The sequence below is a fragment of the Pipra filicauda genome, unplaced genomic scaffold (assembly GCF_003945595.2).
Source record: "Pipra filicauda isolate LSUMZ 115617 unplaced genomic scaffold, ASM394559v2 scaffold169_size1572857_pilon, whole genome shotgun sequence".
NCBI lineage: Eukaryota > Metazoa > Chordata > Aves > Passeriformes > Pipridae > Pipra > Pipra filicauda.
In genome coordinates, this window is record NW_024104206.1 from 1,491,056 (window position 1) to 1,511,053 (window position 19,998).

Genomic DNA, 19,998 nt, shown 5'->3' on the forward strand with positions numbered 1-19,998 from the left:
AAAACATGGCCCGGGCCCCCATTGGGTGGGCCGGCGGAGCGGAAGTGACGCATAAACGCCCGTCGCCATGGTGAGGGCGGGCACCGCCCCGCAAAATGGCGGCACCGCCTGAGGGCGGGCCCGGGCGGAGCGGCCCCGGCACCGCCTCAACCGCCCTAAAGTCCGGTCTGAAGCCCCGGCCAGGCTTTAGCACTCCCCAGGCGCTGGGGGCGCGCAGGAGCCATGCCGGAAGGACGAAGCCCTTCAGACCCTCTCCCGGCACCACGGAGCCCGCACGCAGCTCACAGCACAGCGCTCCCGGGACAAGGCAGCTTTATTATTGTCAGCGACAGATTTCAGCGTGAAATAACACAGACGTGTTCCTGAGGACATCGGCTTCGCTCCCCAGGGCCTGTTCCTAATTAGCACCGAGCTTCTTGCTTCGTTTATTCGTTATACAATATCACCCGTTTCTTCTCTATTTGCATTAAAATACCCTACTTTTTAATACAAAAAAATACTAAAGGCGTCTCGTGAAAATAGATAAAAATGTACAAATCACAGCACTCATGCTTCTTTAGGGGAGAAATTGCCTTCAAAGAAAATTTAAAAATCCCTAAAATTTACACTTGGTGACTGTGAAAAAGCTGCCTGAAGGAGGGGGGGAGCTTTGTCTGAAGTCAGGTAACTCCGTGGTTCCCCAGCATCCCCCTTCTGACCCCCCAGGTAGATGGAAGCACAGCCGGGCACACCTGGGCCGGGAGCAGGAGGAGGGAATCTGGCAGGGCACAGGAGCTCACGTGTCTCTGGCTGAGGAGAGGAGGCACAGTTTTCCTGCTGCACAGGGTGTGTGCAAGCCGAGGTACCTGCCTGCAGGGAACACCTTTCAGCTGACAGGTGTTGCACCTTGTTCTCCCTTTTGTCACTTCAGCACTCAGAAATTGGAACGTGATCAGCCACTCCTGTCCTGCTCCCCCCGTCCCCAGCCTGTGCTCCCTCCTACACCTGAGGAACGGGGTAAGAGGCACAAGCTGCGAGACCACACATGTTCTTGCCTCGTTCGATAAGGAAATACCTAAAAAGAGAAAGAAATGGGTGTGAGTGAGTGTTCCCTCCTCTGGCAGAGCCAGCACAGCAGGTGAGGGTGGGGAGGCCCTGGCACAGGTTGCCCAGAGAAGCTGTGGCTGCCCCATCCCTGGAAGTGTCCAAGGCCAGGTTGGACGGGGCTTGGAGCAACCTGGGTTAGTGGGAGGTGTCCCTGCCCATGGAACTTTAGGGTCCCTCCCCCCCAAACCAGTTTGGGATTCTGTGAAGACTGCTCTCTCTGTGTGCCAGCTCCTTCTTCATGCCAACCCAAGGAGCAGATATGTGTGACAAGGCTGGAGCTGCTGGAATGGCAGCTCTCCAGGCACTGCCATTCCCTGTTCCCTTACACCACGAACTAGCAGTTAGCACCTGACTCTCAAGAATTTCACCTGCAGCTGGAAATATTTGTGGAGCTGCAGTGAGAACTCCCTCCTGGCTCAACCTGTTCCTCCCCGGCCATGTGACCACAGGAGAGGGCCCAGGTGAACCAGTGGCTCTGCAGGCACTGCCAAGCCCCCAGGGACCATGGCGGCTCCACTGGGCCAAGGGTCTGCTCTGAGCAGTCGCCCCAGGACTGGGTTTGTGAGCTGTGTCACTGCCCAGGCTGTGATAATTCCCCCCGTGTCTTCCCAGCTGCCAAATTTCAGCTGGAGAGCGTAAGAGCAACCTGGGGCTGAGGGCGGGTGGAATCCCAGCACTGTCCTTTCTCCAGGTACAGGGAGGCCATGGTGGGCCTGGTGGCACTGGGAGCCCCTTACCCCTCCATGCCCCACAGCCGGCCCCAGGAGTTCTTCACGATCCAGTAGGGAGTCCCGTTCTCCTCCCCATAGCCCACGGCGAGCACGGCGTGGTTCACCTTGTCAGGGGTGTGCTCACAGCGTGGGCTGCAAGCAAACAACACAGATGTGTTACAGGAAATCCAGCCTGCAACTCATCAGGGATTAGCCAGCAGTCTTGACTGCACTCTGCAAACAGAACTGTGGGGTACTCTGAAATTCCAGCTGTGGAGAGTAGGGAGAGAAGCCAAGGAAAGGAGACACTGCTCTGTTCTCCCACTCTGAAATTATTACTGCCTATATCTGGAGTCAGGGAATCCACGGACCCTTGATCTGAGCTCCTGGCTCTTGCTCACAATTAACATCAACTCTAACATCTCACTAGGATGAGCTACAGTGAAAACATTAAGCAAAGGAATTTTTCCAATGGAAACCAGCAGCTCTTAGTGCCTCCCAGTAGTGGTTTGTGCTGCCCTGAACTTCAGGGGCACTGTTCCATGTTTTGCACAGGAACAGCAAGCTCCACAGTCTAAACACACACTTCCTCATGTTTCCCCTGAATTTCCAGCTTTTAAACTGCACTTGCTGAAAGCTGCTGCCTGTGGTATGAAGTAGGACAGCACGGGGTACACACTCCCACCTCTAGAGCACCTATTTTTAAACATTTTTAAACTGCAGCACAGGAAAAGATCAATAATCCCCAACTCAGATTTACAGCTGACGGGATTGGGGTGAAGTGCTGCGGGACCTGCCCTGCAGAGCAGCGACGCAGGACCCTGCCTAAAAACAACCTGCAGAGGTGCCAGCTCAGCTGTAGGGCAGTGTGAGGGCACCACACCACTCACCTCAGGTGTAGGGCAGCCTGAAGGCAGCCACGCTTCCCAGCCTGGCCCCTCTGAGCTCTGGCACCAGAGGAGCCACCCCAATCCCATGGAAAACCCACTTTGGTTTGGCCTTACCCTAGGAAACCAGACGTGTTCTGCTGCCACAGCTGGGCTGACCCTGCCACCATCCCAGCTCAGACACAAGATTAGCCCTCTTACAGGTCCCACCAGCCCTGTGCTGAGCTCCCTGAGGGTCTCCTGAGCTCCCTGACTCGCTGACCTTCATTCCAGCATACTCTGGTCTCCAGGCTGGACTGGTTCCTAGCAAGCAGCCTGTTCCCTGCTCCCATTCCCCTGGGAAATCAGCATATCAAGGCTCCATTTACCCACTTTTTGTATTTTCTGTTTAAGAGGAAGTGTGAGAATGCAGTGCAGTGTTCCTGCATCCATGAGGAGAAACGGGGATGTGCATGATTCCAGCCCTGCACCCTCCCCTCACCCTCACCTGCCAGGTTCACACACTCACTTGGAATACACTCCTTTCCGGTAGTGCATGAAGTCACTTGTCACCTCAAAGGCAAAGCTCACCGGGTTGTGCTTCCCCACAGCTTCCACCATGCCATCCTCATCGTACTGCAGGAGAGGACCCAGGGTCATCCATCAGCTCCTGGCTGTGCTGGGGCCAGTCTGGATCTGGGCCCAGCAGCCAAGGCACGGGGGGATGGATAACCCTGGCTTCCTGTGTGCAGACAAGGAATCAAGTGCTGCATTGCAAGACAAGAACAAGACCTTCCCACAGCCTGGAGCTGCACCTGCTGCAGGAGGCAAGCAGGGACCCGTGCCTGTATTTCGGCTCCAGCACTTCCCCGGTGCCACCTTCAAACAGGAGTGCAGGCCAGCTCGCTCTTTCCCAAGAGCACCCAGGCTGCAGCTCACTGGGAAGCCTGGCACGCCCTGGGGCCTCCCAGCATCTTGGCACAGCCCTGGAAGTTTGGAAACGTGGCCCCTGGGGCCTCACCTGCGTGATATTGATAACGTCCTTGACAAAGGCAATGGCCTTCTCTGGCTGGAACTTGCAGGTGCCGTTCTGTGGGGACAGAGAGGAGCTGTTGGAGCCTGGGCCAGGCCCCGCTCTGCTGCTGCCACAACGGCCTGGGCTGTGCTGGGAATACCTTGGCCCGGTACGGATAACTGTCCTCCCCCATGAGCCCTTTGTTGTACAGGATGTACTCGAAGGCTTGGCTTGGCAGGCCCCTGCAAGACAACACAGCCAGAACACAGGTCAGTTAGGATGGTAACAGCTAATTAGGATGGTAACGATGAACTAGGATGGTAACAATTAATTAGGATGGTAGTGCTGTGGCTTCTGCAGAGCAAAGCCTGCAGTCCTGCAGACCATTCCCACCAGCCAAGGGAGAGGCAAGGACAGCATCTATCCCAGAGCCTCTAAAGGCACAAACTCCTGTCTATTCCTGCAGCATCTCCCTGCCTGAGATTCCAGGCCTAGCCCACCACACTGTCTGGCATGGTCAGACCTCATTCTCTGGGTGCCAGATCCCTAGGGGAGAACAATCAGGAGCCTTGATGACGTAAGGCTAACCTGGACCACACAGCACCGGCCTCACATGCTGAAAGGTGGTTTTCAGTGCCCTCTGCCCAGCCTGGCTGGGGGAGGATGAGGGACACACATTCCCAACAAGCAGCTGCTCCCTTCCCTGGCCACCTTCCAGGAGCACATCTCAGGAGGGAAGAAAAGAGAGCATGATAAAAATAAAAAGCACCGAGTGGCTTTGCTCAGTCCTCTGGGACCACTTATTTCACAGAAAACAGAAGTTGTCAGAAAGCTCTATTCTCTGCTTTCTCTAGCAACACCAGGAGGAACTTCCCAAAGGGGAAGCCGAGGTTTCTGCAGATTCCTCACAGCGCGTGAGACGCGTGTGACCCGGGGCAAAACAGCCAAAAGTCCCCTTGCTCTCCCAGAGCCCTGTCCGTGGCTGCTGCCTCAGGAGACTTGAGAAAAACATGTCTCAGAAGAAAACTAACAAAAAAGGAACAACAGAGGTTGGGAAATGCTGGAGTTTTAGTGAAACATCCGAACCTCTAGGGAGGGCTAAATTAAAATAGGCAACCAAACCCAAAACTGTTTCCCCAACATGTCACGGCCAAGGGAAGACAAAAACCATTCCAAGATCTGGAAGGAAGATCTTGAGGAAGGCTGTCAATCACAGAACTGTAATTTCTGTTCTTTATGACCTTCTCTGACTTACCCACTGCAGCCATGGTTGTTAAAGGCCTGGGCACAATCAACCAACTGCTGCTCCGCCTGTGGAGAAGAGTTTTGGGTCAGTGACTGTCCGACACCTGCGCTCGGAACATGTGACACAAAATGCAACCGCACAGCAGGAACCGACGAGCACTGGTTCATCCATGCACCCAGCTGTGCCCCAACCACAGCACTGGTTCATCCATGCACCCAGCTGTGCCCCAACCACAGCACTGGTTCATCCATGCACCCAGCTGTGCCCCAACCACAGCACTGGTTCATCCATGCACCCAGCTGTGCCCCAACCACAGCACTGGTTCATCCATGCACCCAGCTGTGCTGCACTGGTTCATCCATGCACCCGGCTGTGCCCCAACCACAGCACTGGTTCATCCATGCACCCAGCTGTGCCCCAACCACAGCACTGGTTTACTCATGCATCTGGCTGTTCACCCACCAGGAACCACCTGGAAATGGCTCCAAGTCCCAGGGAGGGGGACGAGGGATACCTGGAGCTGGGAGCCCAGGATGGTCAGGCTGCCAGATGAATTTGTCATTGTGCCTGCTGGGAATCCCTCCCCCACTCAGAGGCACTGGCTGAGATTTCTTTCAAAGGTCATGTTTGTTTTTAACACACCCAACCCTCAGCTATTCTGATAAGTCATGTAAGTGGCTACCGCCCTTCTTGTTTTTCAGGAATATAAATCCTCTGGGAGTTGAAAATCAACAGTTTCTCAACATGCTGCTTGCAGCGAGAAGCTCCAGCTGCCTGGCAGGGCCAGGCAGAACTCCTTTCCCCATGGCTCCCAGCAGCCTGCATCCCCTCCAGCTTTGTCCTACTCGAAAAAGGGCTCTGCCAAAGCCTGGGGCGGTGGGACACTCAGAGAGGGGACAATGACAGGCACATCCTTGGGCACACAGAGCTCCCAGCCACACTGCCCTACATCTCCCCAGCAGTGCTGCTGGGCTCACACAGAGCTGCAAGGGGTCTGCAGGCTGGGGGGGCTGCAAGGGGTCTGTGGGCAGGGGGGCTGTCACAGCCACAGCCGTGCACAGCCGGACTGGGAACAGGCAGCTGACGGCTGTCCCAGCCTGGCCCCATGCACAGCCCCAGCAGACAACCAGGGGCAGGGCTTGGTCAGTGCGCAGGAAAGGAAAATCTCTTACCAGAGACAGCAGCTTTCCAGTGGCAATGGCAATAGCAGACTCCAAACAGCCCGTGGTGGAAAAGGTCCAGCAGCTCCCGCAGGGCCCCTGTGTTTGGAACGGGACAGGAACTGCTCCAGCATGTGCCACAGGGTCACCAGCCTCCCTGAAACACCAGGGCCAGGGCACAGGGGCATGGCAAGAGCACAGAGCTTCCACCCCTCCTGGCAGCTGGGCTTGGCCTTCTGCTCGGCTCCTGCCCAGGGCCCCACGGCCTCCCCTGCCCTGGGCACGGAGGGCTCTGGGGGAGCTCCCCTGCGGCACACGCAGCCCAGCACTGCTCCCCCGGCACCGAGCCCTGCCCGCCGCCCACAGCCCCTCTCTGGGCACCTCACCCACGGCACACGCTCTTCACCTGGTTCTTCACGGGCGTCACAAAATTTCCCTTCTTCCTCCAGTCGATGGAGTCGGGACGCGGCCCCGAGCTGCGCACGAAGCTCCCCTTGGTGGCTGAGCAGTTCTGCAAGGGAGGCGGGAGGGCTGTGCTGAGCCAGCGGGCTGGGGGACAGTGGCCCAGGACAGCTGCTCTCCCCAGGGTGGGGGGCTGGTGGGCAGCCACTGCAGCCAGGAGCCCTGGGCCAGCCCGCACCACTGCCTGCAGTGCCCCGGCTGCTCAGGGAGCTGGCAACAGAAGTGACAACAGCTCGGCTGGAGCCCGGGCTGAGGCAGCTGAAATTCTTGAGGGTGGGGACTGCAGGGAGCCACCTCACTCTTACCCCAGTGGTGATGCCTAAAATTGGAGAAATAATTCTCTGGACTATTTTTGAGTATTAAAAGGCAAAAAGCACTTCTTTATTGTGGCATGGATGGTGCACAAAAAATATTTTGCACACCCTGATTGCACAGGCTTTTACAACTTTATGCTATCATTCTAATGACAATATTTGGACATTACCTCATCTGTTATATTCACTTCCAAAACTGTCCCTCCCATAACACCACCCTCACCACACTCCTGACACGCCTCCCGAATTTGAGTCGGTGGTCCCAAAAAGACCATTTCTTCTCTTCATCTTCTTCGTCCTCATCTCCTCTGACCCTTTTGGAATGGTTCCAAGGCTCTTGAGTAGCTTTGATTACTTATATCAGATGTTATTTGTCTGTTATGTCTCTTTCTCAGTACATTTTTACAGATAAGGGCTCTTCACCTCATTAAAATCCCTTGTCTGTTGAAATTCTTAACAAAGAACGTTAAACAGCATTTTTAGAAATCTTGCACAAAGGTACTAGCAAGCTAAAAGTAATGATTTTAAGGCATCAGTGGCATAGCAGATTGGATTGCAGGGGGATGGGTGCTAGCGGCTGAGCAGGGGCAGTACAGGGATGGGTGCTGACCCACGAGTGGGTGTCGCTCGGTGCAAAACACCCACTCACGGGGTCCAGCTGCACCCCTTCCTTCACTGTCCACCCGCGCTCCCGCCAGTTACCTGGGGCTCCCTCCACAGGTACATCTTTTGAAACTCTTCGTTGGTCATATCCGAGAACTGGTTCAGGCCCACTAGAAAGGGGAGAAAGGGGAGAAGGGGACGCTTCGCTCAGCGGGGCCCCGCGCCGGCTCCGAGCCGGGCCGGGCGGGGGCCGGGGCTCGTACTTTGGTAGCTGTGGTTGCCGGCGTTGTGCTCGTCGATGAGCCGCTTGTTGTCCGCGAAGATGCGCAGCCTGCGCGGGTACTCGTCCGGGCTGTACCGGCGGCCGAACTGCGGGGGCACCGCGCGTCAGAGCCCCGCGGCCCGCCCGGCCCGGCCCGGCCCGGCCCTCCCGCCGCGGCGGAGCGGCCGCGGGGCCTCACCTGCTGCATCCAGGCCTTGAACAGCTGCTCCTCTGCCGGAGAGAACGCGGCGTCAGCGGCGGCACCGCGCGGCTGCCCCGGCACGGCCCTCGCGGGGCCGAGCCCGAGCCCGAGCCCGAGCCCGAGCCCGAGCCCGAGCCCCCGCCGCCCCTCCCGCCGCCCCGGTACCTTCGGCCGTGGGCGCCCCGGCGGCGGGAGCCGCGAGCACGGCCGAGGGCGCCATGAGCGCCGCCGCCATCAGCAGCACGGGCCAGAGCATGGCCGGGCCGGGAAGGGATGGAGCCGAGCGGAGCCGAACCGCGCCGAGCCGAGCGGAGCCGAGCCGGGCGCAGCCGCTGCCGGACGGGCGGGACAGGGGCGGGCGGGGAGGGGACGGGGCGGGGCCCGCGCGCCGGCGGGTCCGGTGTTATCCCGCCCGTAAAACCATCACAAACCCGGGTTCACCCTGAGATAGAATAGATTTATTAGCAAGAGGTAATCAGGAAACATATATTTTTACAAAAAAAATGGAAATTTTTTTTTTTCCCAAACAAGCTGTAAGTTGAAATAGTTTTAGGGCTTGAAAGAGAATTCCCATACCACGAGGTATTGCTTACAGCAAGTGTTGTGTGAGTGGAGCATGCCTGCCACTGCCGGGGAACCGTGTCAGGGACTGTACAATGTAAAAAACCCAGGTACTATTCACAGAATAAGCACTACATTACTATATCCTGCTAGCGGGTGGTTAGCCAGGATTACAGTAGATGTAATAAAAACACTCGTCATCTCTAACTCTACGTCATGGTACTCAGAGTGGGCACAAGGGTACGGATCTACAGCATATCAACAGGAGCTGGATGCAGCGAGGAGAGGCAAGGGGACGCTTCCATCTTCCTGACTTCGGAGGGACCGGGACAGCAGCCGGGGCCCCCCATGCCCGGCCAGCGTGGGGGCGGCACACACAGAGAGGGCAGCTCACACCGAGGGACAACCTTTAATGTGTTCCCTTCTCCCGCCTTACAGAGTTTGCTGTGGGATGTCACTGCTGGCGCCATCCAAGCGAGAGGTGGTCCGTGCTGCCCCAAAGCCCTGTGGGAACACAGGGACTCACCTGCCCCACAGGGACACAGGGCTCACCTGCCCAACCGCCAGCCCCCTCAGGAGGAACAAATGACAAAAATAACATCATTGAAAAGAACCCGGGACTCCAGCGAAGTGTCAATGCGTGAAACCTTAACCAGTGCGGGAAATCCTACGCGAGGTCTAGTGCGGCCTGGGATGGGGGCGGATTGCTCGGAGAAGCACAGATTTGGGAGTCACTCCAGGGCGTCCAACGGAACAACGGGTATGTACAGTATGGTATAGCGAGTGTACACGAGCGGCCCCCGCGCTCAGGAAGGCAGTTTGGGCTCTATTCGCAGAGAAGCTTCATAAAGGGTTTCCTCGTCCATCACAAACGACTGGTCCAGCAGGTACTGCGTCACCTGGGAAAGGAGTGGGGCCATTAACGGGCTGGGAGACCACAAACCCTGGTAACTGAGGCAGCCACACCCCTGATTACTGAGGCACCCAAACCCCTGATAAGTGGGGCACCCACACCCTGGTAGCTGACAGCCCGTGTAAGTGGGGAGCCACGTTCCTGCTGCAGGAACGCTGCTGACGTGGCAGGACCTCTGCTCCATCTGCTCCCATTTCCTGGCAGCATTTTCCCAAATTGCTTTTTGGCCCCGTTAGTAGCTGATAGTGAAGAGAGGCACAGCCCAAATGGAGGCAAGGTGCTGTGTGTGGGTTCAGAGCTGTCCAGCGTGAGGAGCAGCCAGCAGCAGAGTCTTTGCTTGAGAAGCATCAGCAGCAGAGATGGGGCTTCATCCCAGCACCCACAAAAGCATCTAGGAGCTTCCATACAGCTGAATCCCACCTCCACAGGGAGACAGGGTGATGTGTGGCCATGCACGGCACCACCAGCACTGCCCCTCCCTGCTGTGCTCAGCTTGGCTGCTTTCAGACAGGATTTTGGGGCAACAGGCTGCTTTCACAGACACTGGTCTTCCTCCTGAGGAGGAGAGGCTGGGAGGAGGCAGGGAATACCTGGGGTGCCTAGTTGGGAAAAGGCTGCAGCGTGAGCCCAGCCCTGGGCAGGTACCAACTGTGCAGAGGGCAGAGCTGATGCTGCCAGGGGCTCAAATCAGAGCCCACAGCTCCCCAGCCCAGCCAGGGGCTGTGATCCAGAGGGACTCGAGCTGCTCCTGCCACCGCACATGGAAACCAGTGTCACTGGAGGGTGGTTTGGCCCAGCCTGACCACTCTGGGAGGGTTTCAGGAGGATTTGCTGGTTTTGGAGAAAGTGGAAACCCCCAGCACCCAGCCCGCTTCCGGGGCAGCTCCGCGGTGCTGCGGCAGAGGAAGTGTGAGGGCGGCTGAGACCTTTCAGCTCATCACATATTAGGGGCCACCATGAGGCAGAGGCCACCTGGCCCTGGCTGTGGGGGCGGTGGAACACACTCTGCTCTGTAGGGAGGGGTGCTGCTCCTAAATAGCTGTTTCTCAGCATGTGCAGGGTGCAGCCCTGGAGCACTCTGGCCATCGGTGTCAGTGCCTTGGCAGTTCCTCCTGGCAGCAGCCAGGGGGGCACAGGGGAGCCTGATGGAGCACCCAGAGTCACCCTCCATCCCCTGCCCCGCTGCCGACAGCCTCCAGCCGGGCACAGCCATCGCTCCAGCATGGAGCTGCCTGGAACTGCAGGCTTAGACACTGTGATGGGAGAAGGAGACGAGGAGCAGAGGGAGCACATGGCTCCAGGGACAGGGCCGTACCTTGGGCTGGTGCTCGATCTTGTAGGAGGTTTGCTGGAACTGGCGGATCTCCCTTATGATGTGTGAGATCTGTGTGGGGATGAAACACAGAAGGCGTTCCTGGCTCAGCCACCACCCTTGGCACCGTCCCAGCACCCAGGAGGGCAAGAGCACACAGAACAGCACGATGCAAAGGGCCTTTTTTTCTCTTCCAGACACCAGGAACAACCCAAGGTGTGCGCAGGGGACACATGTGGCTGCCTGGTGCTGTGCAGGTGACAGCTGAGGGGACCCAGACCTGGCCACAGCCACATCACCCCTGGCTGGCCCTGCACACCCACACCAGCAGGGCTGGGGACTCACCATCCTCATTTTGGAGAAGTTCACCAGGCCGTCCTCGGTGTAGTTCGGGGTCCCCTCCTCGATGAACGCCAGGTCGGTCAGGTACATGCCCAGGTAAGGGACACACGGAGGGTCACAACTTCGGGGGCAGACCAGAAAGAAATGAGGGAGAAAACTGCCTTACCCAGGGGCTTTGGAGGGGAAGGAGGGGGGGCCCTCAGAGTCAGCAGAGTCTCTCTGATACGGGAAGGCTCTCTCCAGGAAGGCTGCTGGTCTCCTGGGCCTCACCCCTGCTGGCTGAGCAGGACAAGCAGGACCTGCAGCCGTGCCCCTCACAAAGCCATGGGATGCAGAAGGTGAACTGTGAGCAGCTTCGACAGAGGGTTGGGAAGACTTTCGGAAGCTTCCCCAGGCAACCTGTCCTAGTGGAAGGTGTCCCTGCCCATGTCAGGGGGCTGCAATTTTAAGGTCCCTCCCAACCCAAACCATTCCATAATTCCATGATTCTATGATAGTGATGGGGAAAAATGTTCCCTGGTGGCTGGCAGTGATTTGCCCCTTCGCAGTCCCTTTTACTCCCATTTTTCCACACTGCTGCTCAAAGGAGCAGCTCACTCCTGGGAACCACTTTGCCAGCCACTGTGCCGGCTCAACAGGACATGCTTTAGTGCAGGCTCTGCAATGCTCCTGTGAGCAGAGCCCCAGCCACAGGGGGGGAAGGTGGAATCCAGGTCCCCCCACACCATGGACCCTGGGCTGGCAGGAGGAGAATCACTATTCACTCACTTTTTCAGGGCCTCCCTCAGGTTCTTGAACCTGCCCTCTGACGACACCAGCTTCTGGAGCTTATCGATCAGAGCCTTCGTCTGCAAGAAACCCAAAGTGCCGCTCGGAGAGGCCCTGGAATATCCCCCCATCCCTGCAGCCGGGGAGGGGGTAAAGCCTGTGGAGCCACAGGATCACTCCCAGCCTGCCCTGCCCAGGGCACATCCCCCCATCCAGCTGTTCCTACTCTCTCACAGGTACAACTGTGCCCTGGCTGTCACACCTGGCTCCTGGTGATACCCAGAGGAGCCAAGTGAGCACCTGAAAGCAAAACTCCTCCAGTAATATTGAAGTCAGGCTGTGCACTCACTTCCTCCCCTTGCTCCCACCTCTGCCCTTGCCAGCGCCTGTTTCATTCATAGGTTTATTATTTTATAGGCAAAATGACTGTTCCTGGCTGAGAGGAGCCCACAGCGATGCTGACTTGGCAGCCCTGGGCTCTGTCCAGCCCCTGGGCAGGTACCAGCTATTTCTGTACCAGGTACCTCAAACAGGAATTCATCCTGTTCATCCAGAACTGGTCTGAGGAGCCCAGAAAACCAGTTAAAGGATGTCTGTGTGTGTGTACAGGCACAGGGGCTCTCTGGGAAAGGTTTAACTGCACAGCCGACCTGCAGGGTGGGGCTGATCTCATCTCATAGGTAACAAGCGATGGGACAAGAGCAAAGAAGTTGTGCCAGGGGAGGTTCAGGTTGGAAATTGGGAAAATTTCTTCACAGAAAGGGTTGTCCAGCCCTGGCACAGGCTGCCCAGGGCACTGGTGGAGTCACTATCCCTGGGGGGATTTAACAGACACATGGATGTGGCACTTGGGGACATGGGTTAGTGGTGGCCTTGGCAGTGCTGGGGGAATGGTTGGACTTGATGACCTCAGAGGGCTTTTCCAACCCAAACAATTCTGTGACTCCATGGATAAACCCAATAGCAAGGCAGGGTCTGAGCTGCTTGCACAGCATGTCCCTCCTGGAAAAGACCTAAAAAAACCTTCCTTCATTTTCTAACTCTTTTTCAATGCCCATGACTTGTGCCGCCCCAACACCATCCCACCCACCCCACCAAACCCCCCACCTCCCCAGGAGGGGTCACCCCGTGCCCACCTGCTTGGAGACCTTGAGCCAGGTTTTCTTGAGGCGGAAGATGGCACTGCGGTTGAGGGAGGAGGTGATCTCCAGCACGGCGTTGTAGTTGTGCAGGCAGCGGCAGATGTCGGCCACCGCCACCCACTTCTCGATGGCGCTCACCCGCGCGTTGATCTCCTCGTTCCGGATGATCTCCGACGCGATCAGGTTACTGACCTTGGGAGACACGGGGCCCGGCCCGAGCATTAGGATCATCCTGGACACAGCTCTGTGCCCTCCAGCCTCACAGCACTTTTTAAAAGATTTCCCTGCACGGCAGCAGTCCCAGAAGGAGCAACTGCGCCAGGAGATGCACCACCTGCAGTGGAGCCCTGAGAAAGGTAACATCTGTGGGGGCAGGTAAACCTTGCACACCCCAGGCCCTGGGGCAGGTGGGCTATGCTGCCTCCCCACTGGCCATCCCTCCACCCCACTGCAGCTGCCCTTACATCATTGAAGTGTTTTGTGTTCTTCATGATGTACGGAGTCCTCTCATTCTTCTCCAGCTTCATCCAGCCTTGCCCAAAGAACTCTCTGCAAATGACAGTGTTTAGATCAAATTCTATTTCCCATTTTTATGGGATGCCCAAGCCCTGCAAGCTCCACTGCACCCTCACAGGATGGAGATCCTAGGACCTTTGCCCCCCACGCTGCTGGGAGGGACCACATGGATACAGCTGAAAGTTTGATGGACATGGGAGGGTCTCCCTGAGCCGGTCACCTTGGGGACACTGGCAGAGAAGCCACAGGATCAGAACTCAACTGGCAAAACCTGGGAAGGCTTTGCACCCTCTGGGGTTAGCCAGCCAGACTGGCTGTGGGACCCTGGGTGACCAGAGCAGCTCTTCCTGACCCATGGGGATCACTCACTCGTAAGGGATCTTCTTGAAGATCAGGTGATCCAGCAGTGTCAGCTGTTCCGCAATTTCCAGGGCCGAGTGGTTTTCAAATGGTTCTGCTTTGACCCCCTCGGCCTGCGGGGCAGAGGAACAATGAGGGTCACAGGCAAGACCCCCCACATGAGCCCCCCAGGGTGACAGCGGGAGCCTGCGGCCCAGACCTGCACCAATCACAAAGATATCACTTTAGAGCTGGTCCTGGATACATGGCTCAGTCCAGCACCCAACAGACTCCACAGTCACTCCACAAACAGCTGGAACAAGGCCAGCAACATTCCCCATAACATTTCCATCTCCCTCCGGCTTCTGGAAAAGGATCAGCCACTGAAGAGCTGGAACAAACAAACCCCACCAACCTCCTGGCCAAATAAACCCCAAACAGCCCTGACAACACAGAACAAGCCCCCAAGATCAACACTCACCCCTCCTCAACAGCCCATTGCACAATCCCTCCCGACTGTGGGAAGGGGGTTGCGAAAGCTCCAGGGAGCAAACACCAGCTGAGCCCCTCTGGAGAGGGGGGCAGGCTGGGGGGGGAAGGCTGGGGGGCAGGCTGGGGGGGCAGGCTGGGGGGGGAAGGCTGGGGGGGAAGGCTGGGGGGCAGGCTGCAGGCAGGCCCCAGCAGAGCCCAGCGTGTTCCCCTTCCACCACCATGAGCACAGGGAGGGAGGAAGGAAAGGGAGGGTATTTACCATATGCACAACCTCCTCCAGGGTTATCTGGTTGTCTCCTGGATCCTCCTGTGTCAAGGTCCTATGGCAGGAACAGACAGTATTACTCTGGCTGGGAAAGCACCAGATGCACAGCTCCAGTGGTGCAGCACAGCTCTGGGGGTTTGCAGGGACGAAACACTCGGCATGTGCTTTGTAAGAACCTTCTGAGTCCCATTTTACAAAAAAAGAGACTCCTTAACCGAGGCCACATGGCCCCTTCTGTCACAGAGTCACAGAACATTCCGAGCTGGAAGGGACCCACAAGGATCATGGTGTGTGTGTCAGCCCTGCAGCAGGACATGGTGCCCTGGCTCTAGCACTGGGTGGTCAGAACTGCCCTGCTCATGGCAGGAGCCCAGGGTCCCTGGCCATGGGAGCCACGGTGCCATCCCAGTACCTGACAGCAGGAAGGGCCATGTGCTCACAGGGTTCAACATCACACCTCAGCCACACACGACAGGCGGTCACACCTCCCAATGGCTGGATGCAGCCAGCACCACCCCTCCTCCTCCTCCTCCTCCTCCTCCCTGGCACGTCCCAAGCCCCTGACACAGCCCTTCCTGGCGCCCTCGTGCCTGCTGTGATCCCAGGTGAGAGCAGGAATAACAAGAACCTGGCACAGGGTCCAGGAAGAGCCACCTCCCGCCCACAGCCCTTCACCTTATGATGTTGGCAGCTGCTTTCCTCTCCTGGGTCAGGAGCTCAGGGTCATGGATGACCTCCTCCAGGAAGCCAATCACCCGGAACTTCAGCTCCTCGTTGGTCTCGAAGTCCTGCCAAGGCCAGCACAGCCACAGTGTTAATGTGCTGGGAGTGACACTGGCTGTGGGCAGGGGCTGCCTCTTCCTGGCAAAATCCCAGCAAATGGGAACTGGCCAGGAAGGCACTGGGCTCGCTTTGTACCATTGCATCACCATCACCCAGCCTGGGAGAGTCTTCCCAGTGAGAACCAGTACAGCACCACTGCCAGTGCCCCCAGTCACCAGTGCAGGGAGGGACAGTGACAGCAGGGAAAGCACCCAGTGCCTGAACCCTGACCCCAGCCTTAGCCCCCCAACAGGCACCAAACCCAGAGACTCCCCTTCTCCCCGGCCCAGCTGGGGGCAATGGCAGATCCGGCTCCCCTCCTCTGCACCCCGACTGTGCAAACTGGGACCCAGTGCCTGGCCCCCCGCTGAGGCTCCCAGCTCCCCACTCCTGCCCACGGCCACTCCTTTGCTTCATGAAAACAGAAGTGCCAGTTGCCTTCCCAGCTGGAGCCTGGCTGAGCCATCCGGCATGCAGCCGAATTTCCACTTGTGGGAAGGAGGGAGAGAGAGAGGTGAGGAGGGAGAGAGGGAGGCCCTGCCGCCCACCTGCGAGTGTTTGGAGACCCAGTGCCGCAGCACGTTGAGGACACGGTTGGTGGCCGCTCTCCGGATCACAAACTCCTTGTCCCCGTTCCGCTGGTCCGTGGGGAAGCCTGAAACTGCCAGCAGCCCCTTAGCACAGGGCAGGGCCCTCGGGAATGGCTCAGGGCTGCTGGAGGGCTGCCAGGAGGAGCATCCTCCCTTCCCGAGCACCCCGAGCTGCTCCGTGTCAGGGAGCAGCAGGACAGCTGGGGCCACCTGCCCACGGGTGTGATGGTTGAGGTGCCCGTATCCTGCACGTCCCGTGGGCAGCTCCGTGCCCAGGCACCCGGGACACGGCCCGGAGCGGGCAGGCACTGGGCTGGGGGGGCTCTGGGCTCCCCCGACAGGGCTGCTCCTGGCCAGGGAGCTCCTGGTGGGAAACCCAACTGAGAGCCGTGGAAATGAGTATCCCAAAAATGTGTTCCTGCTGCCTCGGGGGGGAGGTACCTGCACTGGCCAGGGACATCCTGCGGTACTTCTCCTTGGTGGGGGTCCCCTCGTTGGCCCCCGCCGTGGCGATGGCGAAGGCGGAGGTGGCAGACAGGGCGCTGCGGGTGCTGTCCAGGTCCCGGCAGGATGTCATGACCACGCCGTTGTTGTAGGAAAACAGCGAGAAATCTGGGGGAGGAGAAATCCAACACCACTGCGGGCACCGCTGCTGCCCAGACAGGCTCCCCCACGCACCAGCCCCCCAACCCACGGGCACCCCCGGGTCAGAACAGGCCTTGGCTCCCCTGTTACCTGATGAATTTTTGCACTTGATGGACTTGGGAGTTGTCGGAGATTTTGTTGGGGAAGTTTCAGCTTCGGCTTCATCACTGTGATTGGGATCTGTGTCTGACTCTTCCCTGACAGACACCTCTGAGCCTGGGAGGAACAGGGAACCCCTTTACCACCCGCTGGACACAAATGCAGCCACATTTTAGCTCTTCCAGGTTTTCCTGAAGTCTGACCCATTCCAGCCGGGGATGCAGCCAACACATATGAGAAAGGTACAGAGTCCCGCGGTTACTCTGGGATTTTTTGGGATGGGTTTTTTCTTTGAGGTTAGGGGGTTTTGGGTGGTTTTTTTGTTTTGTTATTACAAATTAATGAGTTTTCAGGAGGCAGGAGCTCTCGGTGCATGCGCCCAAACTGGCCACCCTGGGCAGGAGCCCCCCACCCTTATACCCACAGGGACTCACTTTGCTTGCCCGGCAGTGACTCCTCTTGCTTTTCCGAGGCCACTTCTCCTTCATCCGGGATTTTATTGGGATAGCTACTGGACACGTAGAGTTTGTTGATGTCCAGGGTGGTCTTGCTGAAGGGGGCCATGGAGGAGTACATGCTGGCATAGCCGTTGGAGGAGCAGCTCAGCGCCGCCAGGTCCAGCGCCTTCCCCCCCGTGATGATGGGGATGTTGAGGGACAGCTTCCTGCGGCGGCTGGGGGACGAGGTCTTGGTGATGGACAGCGGGGGGGGCGACGAGAACTTGCGGTTGGCTCTAGGGGACTTGGGGGGCTCCCCGTACAGCAGCTTGTTGTTCTGGCTGTTTGCAAACAGGAGCTCCAGGGACCTTGGAGGAGAGACAGGGAGAGGCTGAGCTGGCACCTGCCCTGCCCAGGAGCCCATGGGGATCCCCCGCTGTGGCACTGGGGCCCGGGGGCATCCCCCCAGGTAGAGCAGAGCTGGCATGAGCCCCTCGCCACCCCACATGGCCCTCCTGGGACGGGGGACACCCGCAGAGCTCGGGTTCATCTCCTTCCCCAGTGTGGGGGTATCACAGCTCACGGAGCAGGTGACACAGCCCCAGGGTGGCACCAGGGCTGGGCAGGTCTGGGGCACAGAGAATGCAGACAGGGGATGGAGCAATGCCACAGTCCCCCCAGACCCCACTGCTCCTTCAGGGACAGGACAGATCCTGGGGCAGCACCAGGGCTAGGCAGGGCTGGGGTGCAGAGACTGACCGGGGACAGAGAGGGGACGCGGAGCGGGGGCAGCCCCTGCACAGACCCCGCACCCCTGTGGGCACGGGCCGGGTGCCAGGGCAGCTCTGCAGCGATGCCCCACGGCCTCACCGAGCCGGGATGGCACTGATGGGCTTCTTGTAGATGGTGATGAGCTTGTCAAGGACGACGAGGGCGGTGGTGAAGACGCGGTAGGAATGCAGGAACGTGTTGAGGAAGTCGATGCTCAGGAAGCGCAGGTCCGTCAGCCTCTCCAGCAGCCGCTCCACGCTGGCATAGCGGATCTGCAGGACCTTGCAGGAATTCATCGTTTTACTGAACCTAATGTCAACATCATCACAATACAAGCTGGCATCAGACCTGCAGAGAAACAAGATATCTGTGGTTCCAGCCTGGAATGAAACCAAGAGACCACAGAAATGGGCACAGGAAGGAGCCTTGTTCATACAGGGTGTCCCCATAGAAAACAAGGGCAGGAATGCTCCCGGGGGGCAATCTGGAAACCCACACACCAGAAAGGGTGGAAATGCTGCAGAGTGCTCAGCAGGCAGAGGGATGTGGATGGACTGTTCCAAGGCACACACAAACCAAGCCCCTTCCCAGGCCTGGCAGCAGCGAGGGTGGCTGACGTGGCAGGAAGACACCCCGCACTGCCCCATCCCACCGGCAGGGACCAGCCCACCTCATGCCAACACATCCCATCACAGACCAGGGCAGCCCCTGCACCCCAGGACCCACAGGGACAGCAGCCCCCATACCCCTCTCTTCTGGTGCTTTCACCCTTCTTTACTACTATTATTTTTCCCTAAGCTCTCCCCTTTGACATTCTCACCTCCCAGAGCACATCCCACAGAAACCCCTCCACAGCTATTTAACGCTCCTGATCACCACACTGGAGACAGCCCGTGGAGCACACGGGGAGGCTGCAGGGGTCCCAGGGCTCCTGACCACTCCAGCTGCCACTGGAGCCGTGTCCTGGTCCTGTGTGCACTCACTTGATCATCTGGGGCACGGTGACCTTGGAGTTCTCCTCGAAGGCGTTCATCATCAGGCCGTTGCAGCGGATGTTGTCCACGCACTGGAACAGACACAGGTGGGTGGTGTGGGAAAAGCTGGAGGTTGGCCTTATCCAGACCAGACATGTCCCTGCTCACTGCATCTCCCATGTCCGACAGGAGAGTGGGGCTGGGGCTGCACTGCTGGGAAGGGCAGGAGCTTCTTCCTGAGGACAGGGCTGCGTGGCCACAGTCCTGCCTCCCTGTTCTGGGGGAGCGTCACCCAGAGCTGTCCTTGAGCTCTCCCAGATGGACCCAGCCTGGCTCCAGGTGTGCCAGCAGTCACAAAGCCATTGCCAGGGCTGCCAGGTCCTGCTCCCAGGAATGAAGCTGGAATGAAGCTCCCCACAGCCTGCATGACCAGACGCTCTCAGGGGCAGACCCAGCGAGAGGCAGGTCCCTGCAGGGACCCCTGTGTGAGCAGGACTGGGCTGGGAGCCACCACCTCCCTGTGAGGGGCCCTGGTTCCCTACTGAACCAGGAACTCTGCTCTTCCTCCCACCTGGAAGAAATATCCTCTTCAGGGTCATTTGCATAAAGCAGGTGGAAATTGTACCATGTGTTGGAGTCAGAGGAGGAACCCACAGCTCAGATTGAGATTTGCAGGAGAGCTCTGATGGGACAGACCCTGCTGTGGCTGTGTCACCTTCCTCCTCCCACCTCTTCTTCCTCCTCCTCCAGCCACCAGACACCACAAGGGTAATGGCCAGGCTCTGGGTGCCCAGTCAGCCCTCAGGAGCCCCTCTGCTCTCCCTGGGGGGGTGCCCAGGGCTCAGTCCTTCACCTGAGCAAGACCCCAGCTCGTGGCAGGTCCCAACACCCCAACAGTGTCAGGAAAGCTCCTGGAGTGCAAACCCAGCCCCAGGGCAGGCAGTGGGACCATGGCCACCCAGCAAACCTCAGGCATTAATCTGTGTGCCCAAAGTGACACTGCAGCCCAGCAGGGATCAGCCAAGCAGAGATCCCATGGCAGCTCCTCACCCTAAGGACTCCACACCCCAACAACCCTCCCTGC

General features: G+C 58.4%; 2 protein-coding genes across 4 annotated transcripts in view; both read right to left on the reverse strand.

Annotated features, from left to right (window-relative positions):
• Window positions 1-295: 295 nt before the first annotated feature.
• Window positions 296-8,268, reverse strand: CTSH (cathepsin H). The gene is made up of 12 exons (XM_027733935.2): window positions 8,092-8,268; window positions 7,924-7,955; window positions 7,726-7,831; window positions 7,562-7,632; window positions 6,490-6,594; window positions 6,096-6,182; window positions 4,933-4,988; window positions 3,838-3,919; window positions 3,684-3,752; window positions 3,192-3,298; window positions 1,824-1,949; window positions 296-1,054 (listed from the first exon to the last, which is right to left on the reverse strand). The coding sequence occupies exons 1-12, from the start codon at window positions 8,180-8,182 to the stop codon at window positions 979-981; spliced, it is 1,008 nt and encodes a 335-aa protein (XP_027589736.1). The 5' UTR covers window positions 8,183-8,268; the 3' UTR covers window positions 296-978.
• Window positions 8,269-8,362: 94 nt separating this feature from the next.
• Window positions 8,363-19,998, reverse strand: part of RASGRF1 (Ras protein specific guanine nucleotide releasing factor 1) — a 31,535-nt gene continuing 19,899 nt past the window's right edge. The window contains exons 13-27 of one of the 3 annotated variants that reach the window (XM_027733933.2): window positions 18,924-19,006; window positions 18,040-18,249; window positions 17,167-17,537; window positions 16,724-16,849; window positions 16,430-16,600; window positions 15,947-16,059; window positions 15,252-15,364; window positions 14,571-14,631; window positions 13,850-13,953; window positions 13,429-13,513; window positions 12,959-13,156; window positions 11,823-11,902; window positions 11,058-11,175; window positions 10,716-10,784; window positions 8,363-9,386 (exon numbers count right to left, since the gene is read on the reverse strand). In XM_027733933.2, the coding sequence (XP_027589734.1) occupies window positions 9,294-9,386; window positions 10,716-10,784; window positions 11,058-11,175; window positions 11,823-11,902; window positions 12,959-13,156; window positions 13,429-13,513; window positions 13,850-13,953; window positions 14,571-14,631; window positions 15,252-15,364; window positions 15,947-16,059; window positions 16,430-16,600; window positions 16,724-16,849; window positions 17,167-17,537; window positions 18,040-18,249; window positions 18,924-19,006 (1,995 nt within the window). In that variant the 3' untranslated portion in view covers window positions 8,363-9,293. Of the gene's footprint in view, window positions 9,387-10,715; window positions 10,785-11,057; window positions 11,176-11,822; window positions 11,903-12,958; window positions 13,157-13,428; window positions 13,514-13,849; window positions 13,954-14,570; window positions 14,632-15,251; window positions 15,365-15,946; window positions 16,060-16,429; window positions 16,601-16,723; window positions 16,850-17,166; window positions 17,538-18,039; window positions 18,289-18,923; window positions 19,007-19,998 lie in introns of all 3 variants that reach the window. The other 2 variants (XM_027733932.2, XM_027733931.2) reach the window with 2 other exon arrangements.

Excerpts from the sequence above, each read along its gene's own strand:
- CTSH (XM_027733935.2), bottom strand. The coding sequence starts at position 8,182 with ATGCTCTGGCCCGTGCTGCTGATGGCGGCGGCGCTCATGGCGCCCTCG. Across the intron at positions 7,956-8,091 it reads CGGGGCGCCCACGGCCGAAG|AGGAGCAGCTGTTCAAGGCC; the intron begins GTACCGGGGCGG and ends TCTCTCCGGCAG. Across the intron at positions 4,989-6,095 it reads CTGGAAAGCTGCTGTCTCTG|GCGGAGCAGCAGTTGGTTGA; the intron begins GTAAGAGATTTT and ends TCTTCTCCACAG.